Source organism: Daktulosphaira vitifoliae, unplaced genomic scaffold, assembly GCF_025091365.1.
Source record: "Daktulosphaira vitifoliae isolate Bord-2020 unplaced genomic scaffold, ASM2509136v1 Scaffold_4, whole genome shotgun sequence".
NCBI classification, from domain to species: Eukaryota; Metazoa; Arthropoda; class Insecta; order Hemiptera; family Phylloxeridae; genus Daktulosphaira; species Daktulosphaira vitifoliae.
The window spans coordinates 30,745,971-30,763,061 of record NW_026099575.1 but is presented as its reverse complement, the minus strand read 5'-3'; the positions used below and the strand labels follow the sequence as shown (position 1 = coordinate 30,763,061).

Genomic DNA, 17,091 nt, shown 5'->3' with positions numbered 1-17,091 from the left:
TATTCCAAAAGAAAAATTAACTCCTATTTCGTTCATTATTCCTAATTAGTAGTTCTATGATTTATAAGTATTCTTTCTTTTTCCTCGTCTTAATCCCAAATACATGGGGTCAGCTAGCCTTATTCTAAACATCCACTTGACACAATCATCCACAAAATCTACGCTCACATCAGCCGTCCTCGTATTGCATTCAATTACATTCCTCCATCTCTTTTTTGGCCTTCTTCTACCTCTTTTTCCTTCAACATTCATTTCTATAACTATTCTCTGAACCATACATCATAGCCGGTCTTACTACAATCTTAAAGAACTTACCTTTTAGCCTCATTGGAATTCCTTTATCGCATAACACACCAAACACTTTTCTCTACTTCAATCTCCCGCACTTAAACCTGTGTCTTACATCCTAATCAATTCAATCATTCTTTTGCACAACTGATTATAAATACTTAAAACTTTTCACCTCTCCTTTCACGTCCTCGCCTATTGTCACTGAACTTGAATTGTCATTTAACCAACCTTATGTTCTCCTTTATGAAACTCGTACTTTATATAATGTGTCTTACTCCTACTCCTTACTCCTAAACCCTTTTCTTCAAGAGCTGATCTCCACACCTCTAGCCTTTGATTAATTTCCTCCCTATTTTCTCCTATTGACACTATATCGTCGGCGATCAACATGCACCACGGCACCTCTCCTTATATTTTTCTAGTAATTTCATCCATTACTCTAGAAAAGTAAGGGCTTAAAGCAGAATCTTCGTGCATTTCTACTTTTACCCTAAAACCTCCTGTTACTCTTCCTATGCTTTTAATATGGTACAAGTGCCATCATACATATCATCTATTATATCAATGTAACTTTTAGGGACTTCTTTTCTCATTAATACCCATTTTAAAACCTCCCTCGGTACTCTATCATACGTTTTCTCCAAATCTATAAATACCATACCATGATTTATAAGTATAATATACGAATAAATGTCTATTATAGCAATTCAACGTAGTATAAAATTAATATTTAATCATTTAGTATTGTAATTTTTACGCAGAAATTATAAAAAATTATAAAGTAGTTATTACTTTTATGGCAAACATCAATAAAAGTAAAAAGGTTTGATGAAATACTTTTCAAAAAAAAAAATTGCTTGTTACATATAAATACAATTTATATGTAGAAGAAAATTTCATTAGAGACCAAAATATACTTTTTTAAACCCATTTTTGCGCCAATTTCAAATCTGCAATTAGAGTTTCGTACATGGGCTAAATAATAACAAAAATTCTAATTTATACAACAAATATTTATGTCTGATTATTAGGTTACATATGAATAAATAAATATATTTTAATTAGAAAATACGTAACAAGCAGAATATATTATGTTCAGTATATCAATTAAGATTTTTTATTTAAGAGTTACATAGAAAAGATTATCAAGACTTCTATTTAATGAATATTTAATACAATAAAAATACGACAAAAATAGGGATTTTAAGAAAATTTTGAATTATCTTATAGATTTACTGTTAATAGTAATCATATAAGTTACTGATCACAAATCAATAAAAAAAATACAATTTTTCAGTCCCCATAAAATTTTCTATTTAATGATATAAATTTTAAACTTTCAAGTTGAGTTAAATTTAGTGTTTAAAAGTTCAACATTTTTAAATTATAAAGGATCAAAAAAATAAGTTAAAAATGACATTTTGAGTTTGAAATTTTGCATGGATTACTTTTAATATATTAAAAATAAATAATAACTTGATAAAAATGTTTGGTAATAATCTCGAAAATGAGGTAATTAAAAAAATATAATTTTAGACTTTAAATCAAATTGAAAAATTTGGTATAGTAAAGCATATATTGATTTGTGATCATTAAAATATATTTCATTTTAGTGTTCTTTCGGCGTATTGGTCATTAAATTTGATCAAGTGCGAGCTGAAAAAAATTATTGAAGACACAAAGAGTGTTATTATCTCATTAGTAATGTCCGGTTTTTGGTGTAAGCAGGCCTAATATCCATCCTGTCCATATTTGGACTAGCCAAGAACCATATATGACTTTCTAACATGTAAAATACGATCACCACCCATTATTGTATGTTAAGTTTGTGAAAAAGAAGGATGTAAAACTGATAATTTTATTGTACACTTCAAAAGCTTTAATTTGATATTGATTAGAAGTTGAACCTTTCGGAATATTTTCAAAATTAATTGTATTAAAAAAAAATTCACATTTGTCTTTTCCAAATCCTTCTTGTACTTAGGTTTTTCATGGGATTTTTCGATAAATATACCACAAAAAGTTTATTGTCTCTAGCATACTCTATTAAAATCACATTTGAATTAATGTTTTAAAAAACTGTTCCATCAATTTTAAAATAGAGAAAAAATGTTTGAAAATGCTATTTTTATGGTTGCCTAATTTTAAGATATTTTTTTTAATTTTAAAAAATGAGTTGGTTTCTTTCAAATTTTTGACGTTGATTAAAATTATGTACATTAAAATCGGGTACTTTTGACATATTGATTATCAGTCCAGTGAAAACTAAGAATTTTCATGGACAAACATAAAAAAAAACACATACCATCAAAAAAACAATACCTTCTCAGCTAATATATTAAACAAACGTTAAAGAACTTATAGAAGTCAATATTAAAATTATAACTTGAATCGTGGTATTTGTAGGTATCATTGTAAACAATATTTGAAAAAAATATTTTTATAAGCTATATCTTTTTGAAGCTCTGAAATTCAAGCTATGACATATCTTTATATTGAAAATAGTAATCTAATAAAATGAGTGATAAACAAAACAAATTTGTTGGCTCGAAGCACAACGACTAATGGTCAATACAGCCCTATGAATTGAAAATTAATAAAAGTATATCTAAAAGAAGTATAAGACATATATTTTTAGTAAGATAACTGCTAAAATGTTCGATGAAAAGTATCAAATTAAAAATAAATTATATTCGTTCATTTTTTATGAAACCCGTATTAGACATTTCTGAATGATTAATAAAATAAACAACTTTTCATTTAAAATATTTTAGTTGATTATTTGTTCTTTATTATTAATACTGATATTTTACGACAAATAAAGAATGCATATAAATATTTAACAATTAACAATTACTCATAAACCTGTGGAGAGCGAAGCTCCTTCACCACTTGAGTTAGTATGGATAACATAACTATTTCATAATTACCATTTTAAAAATATGCTTCTAAATTTGTTGTAACTATAATTACTATAAATTTAGAAGCAATATATCGGTTGAATGTTAACATCCATTAGTCAATGGACACTCTAAAATATTAGACAAATGTTAATTAAATATTATAATAAAAAGAATTTACTATATTCTAGTTAATATTAAAAAATAAAAACTATTTATATTTTTTAAAATTCAATTCATGTAAAATTTTTTTTTTTTTTAGAAGATTTTTAATGCTTTATTATGCCTGAATTAATATTAACTTTATATAAATTAAATAGTTATTTAATTATATTTTATGCAACTCTAAAAATAAATAATTTTTTTGATTGTTATTTTATATAATTTTACACAATAATAAGGGTTATTGAAATATTACAGTTTGTTTTTATTTGTAATTAAAAAAAGTCGTTAATTAAATATACATTTTAATAAATTAAAAATTGAATTTGCCTATTTTAATAACTAAATATTAAATTCTTACATAATTTATTTTTACAGCATAAAAAAAATGACCTTAATGCAGTACTAAATGAAAAGTCCTGATAAAATCTTTTATTATTGTTAGATAATCATAAGATATACGTTGATACAACATTTATGTAAGGCAAAAAAATGTCAAGAAGTGTTTCATAATGATCATTTGACTTTATTTAAATAGTACTAGTTGACATTAAATTTTATTCTATAACTGTAAATCGAGTTGCTAATCTAACTGTAACCGATCAAATATTAATAAGTAAAAAAATTTAAGTATTTAAAAAAATGGCGCCTAACGCTGACAACTCACAAATTAAGATAGAAGTCACCTCTGATGAATTCGGTTTCCAACCTGATGATGTTGTTATATCTGGAATTTCTGGAAGATTACCAGAATGTGATAGTGTAAATGAATTTAGAACTAAGCTCTACGCTGGAGAGGACATGGTAACTGGCGATCCAAGAAGATGGCCCGACGGTACGCTCATTATTTTTCATTCGTCATTTAAATTAATATCAGTTAATTAATATACATGACATTCGAATATTATATACTTAAATTATTTTAGGTTTGTATGGCGCCATTATGAGAACTGGAAAATTGAAAGATATTACTCCATTCGATGCCGAATTTTTCAATTACCCACCAGCTTTAGCTGATCGTACTGATCCGCAACAAAAAATGTTATTAGAAGTAGTCTATGAAACTATTATTGACGCAGGTAATATTTTCATAAATATATTATTAAATATGTTTTATAGATTATAAAGCGTTTATATCAAACTTATCCCAGAATTTTTCATACATTTTTTTAGTTTATACAAAATAAAAACTATCTAAATCTTTGTTATTATTGTGTTTGGTAAATTTATCTATATTTATTTGAAACCAAATTTTTCTCACGCAAATATTAAAACCGTAAAGTATAATTGTCTAACATACTGTACATTTGAAATTGTATAGAGAATACTGAGTGGATTGAGGTTCATGTTCGAACCAGAAAAACGCTCTGTAAATATTTTTTCTCTTTATATATAATTTTGTAAAAATTAGGCTACACTATTATCAAAATACCACTTGATGCAATTCAGTGCATTTAGTTCACTGAAAAATTTTTGACTACTCTACAACTAATCTATGAAAATCATAGGCGCAACTAGAATAAAATTTTTGGGAGTGCTAAATTAATTTTTGCTCTAATTTTTTTTTAAATAACAAAATATGTTATCTTCTATATTTTTGGGAAGTAGATTTTTCGTCTGAGTGTCTAAGCTTCCTCCATAATTTCGTCTATGAATAGAGCGTGAGATAAATGCTTCCATACAATTAGTAGTTTTTATTAAAGATTCTTATGAAATTATTTGTCATTTTTTTTTTATAATGCTCAAATGTGTTTTAAATTTAATATAAACCTTTCCCTTTAAAGGTTTTTTTAATATAAGCTACTAAGGTCTTATAATAACATACGTCCGTCAAGGGCATCATGATGACAATTGCCTCCGTTTATTTCACTCCAGATACATCATTGAGTTGTCAGTTTGTTGTACATAGTTATGACTGTTGACATTTTTAAATATTTAATTGTAGTAGTCATACAAAATAATTATAAAATATTGATAGCTTAGTGTACAAAAGTGTATTTTTGCATTTTTTATGAGAGAAATTTGAATTTTTTTTATCATATTTCTTATTATTCTTTTTAATGAAATTTAATCGAACGTAACATTTATTTTACTTCCTAAATTTATATACAGTAAATTTAATCCTAAGATTAATATAATTGCAATGCTAAATCGTTTTCGTCAAAAGATCACTTAACTATTTTATGCATTAAACCATTGATAAGTTGTCTAATAATTTTTAATATTTATTACTTTTTTTTAGCTTCGATGCGAAGCTGAGAAGTTTTTAATTTTCCCATGATGTATTTATTTTTTTATTTTTTGTGTCTGTCACTACTTTTTCTCAGCTCTCACTAGACCCATTTTTTTCAACGATACGTCAAAAGATCACAAATCGTATTTAGTTGAAGACGGTACTCTCGAACATTGAAAATTTTTCCCTCGCTTGCCGTAAATGGTGAAAATCCCCCAAAAAATTACAATTTTTCAAAACTGTAAATTTTGAAATTTTTTTCACTTTTTTTCTCTAAAAATTGCCATAAATTATTGAAAAATGAACAAATCAAAATAATTTTTTTCATATTAAAACCTTTTTTAATAAATAAAACTTTTTTATTAAACTCAACTTTTTCAAGTTAAATTTTGAAAATGTTTCGAGATATCAGCGTCTTTTAAATATATATTAAAATAAAGCTTATTTTATGTACTAGTAGTTCAAAAAAAAATTTGTACCTTCGATCTATTTTTTATGTGCAAATGGCAGTCGAAGTAGAACAAAAAATAGGAGCTATTTTTGCATTTGGAATAATCCGCCAATTTCTTAAAATTAAACACTATCTACAGATTTGCATCGAAGCGTTTCTTATGGTAGCGATTTTAATGACTGTCACATATCATCTAAACTAGTCCCAACTATACTACGACCCCATTTTGGCTACTGTTTTTTTTTTTAATAATAGTATAGTAGTAATAAAATAATGAGAAGATATAGATAAAGCAACATTATATAGGTTTATATATATTACATTATATATTTTAAACAAATTAAAAAACATTCATTTTTTTTATATAAAATATTTTATAGGATATCATCCAATGGCATTGAAAGGTACACGTACAGGAGTCATTGTTTCGTTGTCTTCTAGTGAAACAGCTGACTGGTGGTCTAGAGATCCAGAAAAAGTGAATGGATACGAACTACTTGGAACTTTAAGAACTTTAGCTGCAAATCGTGTATCTAACTATTTTGATCTTAACGGTAATTTACACCAATTAGGTTTTTTTGCAACCATGTAATGTAGTTAATATTATTAAACATATATATATAAACATTAACAATAGGACCAAGTTATTCAATCGATACCGCTTCATCGACTAGCTTAATTGCCCTTCATCAAGGTTTTAGACTTATTCAAGATGGCGTTTGTGACAACTGTCTAGTTACAGGTGTTGACTTAGTTTTGAATCCAACAGTATCTCTTATGTTTCAAAATTTGAATATGTTATCACCTGGTGGTAAATGTCGATCTTTTGATGCTGAAGGTACTATAAAAAATTATTACAAAAGAATGAAAAATGTATTTTACTGGTTTGAATATTAAGGTGATGGATACGTCAGATCAGAAGCTATTGTTGCTATACTTTTGCAAAAAGCTAAGTCAGCGAAACGTATTTATGCTGGGTTATTGAATGTTGGTAGTAATGCTGATGGATACAAAGATGAGGGCATAACATTTCCCTCAAGAGAAATGCAAATCAGTTTGTTCAAACAAGTACAAAGACAAATTGGTGTAAATGCGACTAATCTAGCCTACTTAGAAGCCCACGGTTCTGCCACTAAAGTAAATTTTTTATCTTTAATTTATTTTTTTTAGTATATTATAACTTTTTAATATAAAAGAAAGAAAATGTAGCTTATTTTCTTTGTTACGTAATTTGAATTTATTACTTTGTTTATTTACATTTTTTTAGGTAGGTGATCGTCAAGAAGTCGGTGCTATTATTGATGTTTTTTGTAAGAATAGAACACACCCTCTCCTTATCGGCTCGCTCAAATCAAATATGGGACATGGAGAACCAGCATCAGCATTGTGTGCTGTTATTAAAGTTATTATAGCAATGGAGTGTAAACTTTTACCTCCCAATTTACATTACAAAATTCCCAACCCAGATATTCCAGCTCTATTTGATGGTCGGCTATCTGTAAGTATAGCAATACATTTTGAGTTACTCTCAATTTTTTTAATACTTTTAAAGTATATAATGTTTTTCATAGGTGGTCACTAAAGTTACTCCTTGGAATGGTGGTATAGTAGCAGTGAACTCTTTTGGTGTAGGAGGTGCTAATGGTCATTGTTTGATGAAATCTTTCCCTCAAAAGAAAGGTCCTCAAATATTGGCTGAAGAAATGCCTAGACTAGTTATTGTTTCAGCTAGAAATGAAAGTGCTATGACATTCATGTTAAATGGAGTAAGATACACGCATTGTATAATGCATCACTTGAAGAATAATAATTGAATACTAAAAATTAATTTCTTTTTTAGATTGATGGCTTTCCAAGAGATGAAGAATTTTATGCTTTATTGAATGATGTTCAAAGTGAAAATATTATTGGACATAAATGTAGAGGATATACTTTATTTAATAGCCTTTACGACAGAGTACGAAAAATTAAGGTATAAAAGTACAAATAAACGTTGATGATTAAATTTCGAAATAATCTTAGGGCATTTAAACAAAATTACTCTAATAATTTAGGAATTTGATGGCCTAAAACGTCCATTAGTTTTCGTACTTCCTGGCGTCAGTGTTTACTGGGCAGGCGTTGGAGCACAATTACAAAAATTGACAGTCTTTAGAGAATCTATTGAGAATAGTGCAAGTGTACTTCAAAAGAAAGGTTTTAACATTTATCCTGTTCTTAACTCTACAGATACAACTACAACTCAAAATCCACTTTTGTACGTTGTGGCAACAACTGTTGTGCAGGTATTTTTTTTTATTGTTCAAAGTTTTATTATCTCAATTGACTATTTACAATAATAAAAAATTCTTTATCATTTAAGGTCGCTCTTCTAAATGTATTAAAAAAAATCGAATTATCTCCAGACTACATTGTTAGTAATTCACTTGGTGATTTCGCAGCAGCTTTTGCCGATGGTGTATTGTCAGCAGAAGAAGCTGTTATGTGTGCTTTTGAATTAGGAAGCATTTTAGCTCAACTTAACTTAAAAGTATCCCAAAGTGGTAATAAACAGAATGGATATTTTATGTTTTTAAAGTCACTATTCAAATTTTATATTATTTCATTATATCTAATTTATATAGTGCATGAAAGCGTCAGGGCCAGTTATTTATTCATTTCAACATAATGAACATATATAAATTTTTTAATATTATTTAAAATCAAAAATCAAATTGCATAAATTTTTTTATCTCATTATAAAATTGCCAAATTTTGTTAAAGTAAAATAAAATAAAATCAATTTATATTAATCATCTACTTTATAAAATGGTTTTACGAAAAAAATTCTGAAAATAATTACAATAAAATAAAACATGTTTTTAGGTTTTTACATATTTTTATTAACTTAATGCAGCTAAATGAAACTAAAAAAAATTTTTAATTATTGAACTTACTAAATAAAACTTTTTTTCCATATTTTAGTTTTTATCAGAAAAATTAATATTTTCATCATTTTCGTCTTCTTTTTTTTCCTCGACTTGATCCCTACTACTAGAAAACAGTCACCCTTATCCTAAACTTCCACTTGACATGATCTACACTCACATCAGCCTTCCTCATATCTCATTCTATAACATCCCTCCATCTCCTTATTGATCTTCCGCTACCTCTAATTTCTTCAACTTTCATTTCTTAAACTGTTCTTACAGCTTCCGATTACTCCCTTCTCAAAACATGACTAAACCATCTAAGTTTATTTTCTGTCATCTTATTCACGATTGATGCTTACCGAACACTTATATACTGAGTGTCAAGTAAGTAAGGAAACCGGTCAATTGTTACAAACAATAAGAATAATAGAGACCCATTTCTTTACTAACTTAAGATTTTATATATATATATAATTATTACAAGTAATCAATCAACAAAATCGTACAAACAAAATTAATTTTAATTAAAAAATGTTTATTAATTATATTATTTGGTATTAATAAATTTAACAACAGAAAGTCATTTTCATAATATATTTAATAAAAACTATTTAATTAATAGTAAATCTTAAATGATGAATATGACCATAAAAAAGAAAACTTTAAGTATTATACTTAGAAAACATAAATATATAATTGCAATTAAAATCATATTTTGAAAAAATTAAATATTTCTAGGTTTTATCAAGTTTTAAAAATATTTAAATAGTTTTTAAGGAGACATTTTGTATGCATTATGAGTATATTTTGGTCTATTTAGGTTTTTAGAATTATTAAGGGTATTCTTAGGCTTTTTAATATATGTATGCATCATATAGTTGAGGATTTTTTAGATCAGTCGGAAACGCGTTGTGCTTTAGATGAATAGGTATCTGGGTTTCATTGTGTTGCGCCGGGCTATGTAGATTTTCTCGCCGTCTCTAACACAAGCATAGATTTTCAGAGAGTACATTAAAAATAATAGGATTATTATAATATTTCAAATTATTATAATATAATTTTTAATTGTTAGAATTATAATAATATAATATATTATTTGCGTGAACTGGAATTATATCTTTAGGGGGAATTCATATTACTAAGTTGAATACTTAAACCCGAAATTTATTTAAAACAAGGACGAAATTCTAAGGGTAGTAGGATAGTGTACCACTTGAGATGGTTAGCATAACTTTTCTATAATTTGAATCAATAGTTTTAATTGTTTAGATGACTAAAAACATTTATTATAATAAAATTATACAAAGGTATTTTTATATTAATAAAAATCACTTTAAACGCACTATACCCCCTACAAAAATAATAAGAACAAATTTATGTACATTTATTGTAAAAGTAATTGTTATTAGTTCCAGTAATAACTTCTAATGATGTATCAAAAGTTTCGAAGCAATTGCAATCCATTTTACAATCAGTAAGACTAAAACTAATTATAAATACATATATATATATAATTATTTTATTTTTACAATTTTCAGGTTATGAGCTCATCTAAAAAAATTTCAAATCGTTGGTTGAACGCATCTCAAGTATCATCAAATCAACCAATTTCAGCCGCATATTTTGTTAACAGATTATCATCTGACGTTTCTCTTCATGTATGAAAATAATTTAACATTAGTTAATTTGTTCAACTAATATAGAGATTTTTATAGAGTATGTTAGCTAAATGCCCAGATGACGCAATTTATCTACAAATTCTTAACCAAATCGATTTACAAAATAATTCAGCAATAAATAAAAATTCAGTTTATATAAATTTAATAGAAGACAGTAATGATACCTTGAAACAACTATTACTTAGCATTGGAGAGTAAGAAGTTAAATTATTGTTCGAATAAACAAAATTTCGATCTTATTGTAATATAATTTATTTTTTTTAGTTTATTTAATGCTGGTCTCCAACCTCAAATCAAACATCTTTATCCACCAGTTAAATATCCAGTTTCAAGCGGTACTCCTATGATTCAGTCCTTAGTTGAATGGGATCATTCCGTAAAATGGCACGTTGCTACTTTCCATGGAAAGGTATCATTACTTTATTTTTTATTTCTACTTAGTTTTTATAACGTATAAAACTCCTTTGTTAGCCTCCATCAAATTCTGGTGAGATTAAATTAAACGTCGATATGAACTCAGAAGAATACAGTTTCTTAAAATCTTTTACGATTGATGATAAACATTCATTCCCTTATTCTGGATATTTGGTAAGTTTTTGCTAGAAATAGGAAAACCATATAATGATTTTTGTAGTATTTTATTTTGATAACTGTAGTTATAATATTTTTAGGCTTTAGTTTGGGAAGGATTAGCTAAATTAATGTACAAAGAATTAGTTGAAGTTCCAGTTGTCTTTAATAATGTAGAATTTTTAAAACAAACTATAATACCAGAAGAAGGTAAATTTTTATTATTAACTATAAAATATTAATTTTATTAAAAAAAATTTATGAATAGGAACATTGAATTTCGTATTGAATATTTTAACATCTGGTGAATTTGAGTTGCAAGAATCGGGTGAAATTGTTGCTCTGGGCCAGATATGTTATTCAAATTCTCTAGATAAAATTTTACTTGATTTAGTTTCATCTAGAAGTAAAGGGGAATACTTACCATTAGAATCTAATGATGTTTATAAAGAATTACGTTTGAAAGGTTATGATTATAAAGGCATACTCAGAGGAATTAAAGAAATAGATAATATCGGTAAATCATTGCTGTAATAACCTAATAATGACTTATTAGATAACATAATATTATTATTTAGGATACAATGCAAAGGTTAATTTCAATTCCAACTGGTTGGCGTTTTTAGAAAGTTTGTTTCAAATCCCATTATTCCAAGTAGACACTCGTGAATTATATATTCCAAGGTATATTAAAAAAGTAGTCATTGATCCACTGAAACTAATGAAAATGGCAGAAAGTTTAAACAATGGTATAAAATGAGACACACTTTGTTAAATTTACTATCAATTACCAACTTTAACTATAATATAAAAAAAATTTAAAAACAGTTATTCCAGTTACATACCATAAACATGTCGACGTTATTAAAGCTGGAAGTATCGAAGTAAAGGGAATGGAATTTGACCGTGTTACTATAAGACAAAAAATTCAGAAAGATCCAAACTTAGAGTTCTACACCTTCCAACCATACATAACAGATGAAGTAATAACAATAATGATTTATTATATTTAATTTATTATTATTTAATGTACTTATTCATTTCTTTTTCTTTTTTTATTTATACTGATACACAATTAAATGACTGTGTGTATTTTCAAAGTTGTCATTTTATTGTCAGCATTGTCGATATTCAGGATTTTAATTTTCTTTTTAAATATATGCAAAAGGCTATTTAATACGTATTTATATTTCTTGTATTAAAGTTTTAGTTTTTATCTAAAATAAAACCTTTTCAATAATTAAAATGTATCTACTTTCCATTTCTCATAGCCATCAAGAAATGCCTTAGACACATGCGTACAATTGGTTTTTGAAAACAGTGGTGGTGCTTTCAAACTCAAAGTAGCTGAAGTTGGAACTGGAAAAACATTAGAACAACTCTTTGCTAAATCCATCACAGACATTATCAACACAGAGCCAATGCCCAATGTTAGTTAATTGTATTTGAATTAGTTTTTATTTAATTACTATTTTAAAAAAATATCTAGGTAGACATAACTGTTTATGCTGACGACGTAAGTTCTATTGCCGAACCACTTAAAGAAATTGGTATTCGTACTGCACAAAAGGATGTTTTCAGTTCAGAACCAATCGATTCTAACTGTCATTTAGTTATAGTAGTAGATCAACTCACAAATTCAACCATGATCAAAAACGCAACTGAAAGTTTAAAAAATGGTGGATGTGTTTTATTTGTAGAAAGTAAAAAACCATCTGAACAGCAAATTAATTCTACTGGTTTAGAATTGGTAGCTAAATTACAATCTCAAGATAATAAAACCTTTATTCTACTTCGAAAAGTCAGTCGATTAATATTATAAATATAAGAATAAGTTTAAAATATTGTAACATACTTTTAATTATAGAAAGTTGACTTACCACAACCAATCGTTGTATATTGTACCGGCAATGATTTTTCATGGATTGAAACATTTAAATCTGCTTATCAGAAAGCTGAACATGAAAATAAACAAATACTTCTGGTAAGCCAAGATATTGAGTATTCAGGGATTTTAGGTTTTGTAAACTGTGTCCGATTAGAACCTAATGGTAATGCTCTAAGGTAGGTACACAAAAATTCAAATATTTTATAATTGGAATTTTTATTTTTATTTTTTATACATTTTAATTATTTAATTCTATAATTATTAGGTGTCTTTTCATTGAAGATTCAAAAGCTCCCAAGTTCTCTCTTACTTCTGATTTCTACAAAAAACAGCTAAAAAAAGATTTGCTTGTAAATATTTTACGCAATAACGAATGGGGAAGTTATAGACATTACTTATTAGAGGATCAATCTAACAATACAAAAAAATCAGTAGAATATGCATTTATCACCACAAAAAAAATTGGAGATTTGTCATCATTATGCTGGACTGAAAGTAGCTTGAGATACTTCAAGTAAATTTATTTATTTATTGATTTTTATAATGTTTTAATATTTTTTTTGTGAAAAAAGTAGTCATGAAAACTCTAGAAAAGATTTATGTACAGTTTATTATTCTCCAATAAATTTTTTGGATGTGATCTTCGCAAATGGAGTATTATCACCAGGATTTAACGCTGATGAACTAAATATGGGAGCATATCTAGGAAGAGAATTTTCCGGCCGAAATTCTAAAGGACAAAGAGTTTTTGGTTACAGTTCTGGTAGTGCTTTAGCTACTCATGTCACAGTAGATAATTCAACCCTATGGGAAGTTCCAGACAAGTGGACGTTAGAACAAGCATCGACAATACCCTTAGCTTATGCTATGGTAATAATTTGTAATAATATTTGTTATATTGGTATTGTTTGTAATAACTATACACAAAAATAATAAATAATACATTACGAATCTATTTTTATTTCATATTTAGGCATATTATGGAATTTTTATTCGTGGTAAACTGCAAGCAAATGAATCTATTCTTCTACATAATGGAGGAAACTACAATATGTTGGCTGCTTTACATATTTTACAAAACCATGATGCAGATATTTATGTTTCGGTATTAAATGAATCCCAAAGAAAATATATTTTAAAAACATATCCAAAAGTATTAAAAGACATTTTTTATAACTATATATCATTTATTAAAAAGGATTGATTAAAATTTTGTTTAGATACCAAGTGATCATATTGTTAACAACCAGGCATTTGAAAAAGAAATTCTCGACAAGACAAATGGTAAAGGCGTCAAATTTATTTTCAATATTTGTCATCCTGAACCAAAAATATTACGAAGTTTCATTCGTGCATTGGCTGAAAATGGGCGCATTATAGAGTTTGAAAGACGTCGTTTCCAAGTTGAATCAATTGGTAACTATTTAAAAAATATAATTTTAATAAAATATTCATTGAAAGTTTTAAATTTACGAACAATTATAATTTTTAGGCGTTTCGGGAAATTTCAAAAATATTTCAATAGTAAAAATGAATATGAAAACTTTCTTAGAAGGTAAACATTCTTTATCTGAAAAAAAAGAAATCCACAAGTTAATAAATGATGGAATAAAATCGGGTATAATTCAACCACTGCCTAATCAAATTTATAGTAATGATAGTAGCTTGGTTGAAGCATTTAAGTATGAATAAAACTAAATTATTTAATTATAAATTACTAAAATGGTATTTAAATACTTGTATTAGAGCTGCTTATAGCACAGAATTAATTGGAAAAGTTACATTTAAAATTCGTGATGAAGAATCAAAAAAAAATGTTATCCCAGTATCTCATAAAGTCCAAGCATTGCCAAAAACATTTGTGGATCCAACAAAATCATATATTGTAGTTGGTATGGCATAATTTTTTTAATTTGCTTAAAAAATATTTCTAATTTTTTTTTTTTTACAGGTGGTTTGGGTGGATTTGGTTTACAGGTAGCAAATTTCTTAGTAAGTAGAGGAGCAAGAAAATTGGTTTTAGTATCAAGAAGTGGTGTTCGTTCTGGATTCCAGTCATTGTTCCTTAGAAGGTGGCATGAAAAAAATGTTCAAGTAGTAACAGTTGAATATGATACTTCAAATATTGAAGGAGCTGAAGCACTTATAAAAAAAGCTAACAAATTAGGACCTGTCGGAGGAATATTCCAATTAGCTGCTGTAAATAAAATTATTATTTTTCTTACGTGTGTAATGTTTGTGTTTAATTAAATTACATTAGAACTTTTTATGATCCAGGCATTACATGACGCTTTAATTAATGATTTAACGGTAGATCATTTCCATCTGGCTAATGATCCCAAAGCTATTTCTACTCTTAACTTAGATCTTGCATCTAGAAAATTATGCCCACAATTAGAATATTTCATTGCTTGGTCTTCTGGAACTAGTGGTCATGGTACAGCTGGACAATCCAACTATGGTTATGCAAACTCTGTAGTTGAAAGAATTTCCGAAGCACGTCAAGCAGCTGGATATCCATCGGTATGTCATACTTATTCACTTGGATCTTTTTTTTTATAATTCAATAAAAATATTATATTTTAGACATGTATTGAATGGGGTGCTATTGGAGATGTTGGAATGGTTTTAGACGCATTAGATGACAATAATGCAAATATTGGTGGAAGTTACCCACAAAGAATGGCATCTTGTTTAAATGCTCTTGATAATTTTATGCAAAAACCACATCCAGTACTTTCTAGTATGGTTCTTGTAGAAAAGAAAAAAGCAATAGGAGATTCGGGAAAAGCTGGTCCAATTGATGCTGTTGCTAAAGTTTTAGGCAAATAAAGCATTAATTATATTTATATTCTCCATTGACGACATATATTAATCCTTAAAATTTATTATTATAGGAATTAAAGATACTAGTAATGTACTAGGAACCTCAACATTAACTGAACTTGGAATGGATTCATTGATGGGTGCTGATATAAAACAAGTTCTAGAAACTGATTTTGATATTGAACTTAGTGCCAAAGAAATTAGAGAATTAACGTTTAACATACTCAAGGAATTATCAAGCATCGATGCTGATTCTGAAGAAAACAATGAAGTAAATACAACATTTAATTTAAGTAAAAATAAAATAGTTGATTGAAAAAATATAATTTTTTAATTTTTTAGCCTACGTCGAAGAAACTTCAAGAAATTAATGATATGATCGTTTGCGGTTAATTGACATATAATTATTATTTTATTACTTAAATGTTAACTTAAATTTTATTAAAATTTATAAATTATAATAATTAATATATAATATAATAATTATTCATTGAACATTTTTGTACTTCAATTGTTGCTTTTAGTCTAGTGTAGAATCAGAATATAATTCAAGGGGAGGGGTTATTATCTTTTTTTAGCTTCAATGTGAATCTAAAATAGTATTAATTTTACTATGGTATTTTTTTTTAGCTTCGATGCGAAGAAGCTTTTCTGATAAATTTACTTTATAGTAATTGTTTTGTGGGTTTATTTAATGACATAATCAACACCGCAATTAATTTTAGTAAAACTATATTGATGAAACTTGCATTACAATTGGGCACTCACACGTGTGTTACATGTTATCTGGACCGGGTGTAACTATATTACAATCGTAAAGATTATCACTACTCAATACACAACAGTAATTATAAAATTTACTGACTGCATATTAATCTTAACAATAACATTTTTTTAATTCCCATATAATTTTCTATTTAATGATGTTAATTTCAAACTTGCAAGTTGAACTAAAAATTATAGTAACTAATTCAACTTTTTTTTATTATAAACTTTCACAAAAACAATTTTAAAGGATCAAAAAAATAGGTTATTTTGATTATTTTACCTCCTCAAAGTTAAGAAAAGCGACTTTTAGAACTAACTAAAATTGTTATTTTTATCTACTTGTACATTTAGTGCACGGGGGCTACGTCATGTAGTTTCATAATGTTTCGTACGAGGCATCTAGACCGAAGA

At 26.9% G+C, this 17,091-nt stretch overlaps 1 protein-coding gene across 2 annotated transcripts; it reads left to right on the top strand.

The window, feature by feature from the left end:
* The first annotated feature begins 3,909 nt into the window (after nt 1–3,909).
* LOC126906332 (fatty acid synthase-like) lies at nt 3,910–16,407 on the top strand. Of its 2 annotated transcripts, none has more exons than XM_050686890.1 (33): nt 3,910–4,188; nt 4,280–4,432; nt 6,418–6,591; nt 6,675–6,875; nt 6,936–7,174; nt 7,305–7,535; nt 7,609–7,803; nt 7,878–8,009; nt 8,092–8,322; nt 8,400–8,580; nt 10,359–10,423; nt 10,488–10,607; nt 10,665–10,822; nt 10,893–11,037; nt 11,100–11,216; nt 11,300–11,408; nt 11,467–11,715; nt 11,777–11,947; nt 12,027–12,181; nt 12,470–12,628; nt 12,688–12,999; nt 13,066–13,262; nt 13,352–13,600; nt 13,662–13,956; nt 14,060–14,239; nt 14,307–14,502; nt 14,579–14,768; nt 14,833–14,978; nt 15,038–15,285; nt 15,364–15,609; nt 15,673–15,910; nt 15,984–16,183; nt 16,255–16,407. In XM_050686890.1, exons 1-33 carry the CDS (start codon nt 3,996–3,998, stop codon nt 16,303–16,305), a joined length of 6,126 nt encoding a protein of 2,041 aa, XP_050542847.1. In that variant the 5' UTR covers nt 3,910–3,995; the 3' UTR covers nt 16,306–16,407. The 2 variants fall into 2 exon arrangements, with proteins under 2 accessions (XP_050542847.1, XP_050542846.1); XM_050686889.1 differs by having other exon boundaries at nt 13,659–13,956.
* The last annotated feature ends 684 nt before the right edge of the window (nt 16,408–17,091 follow it).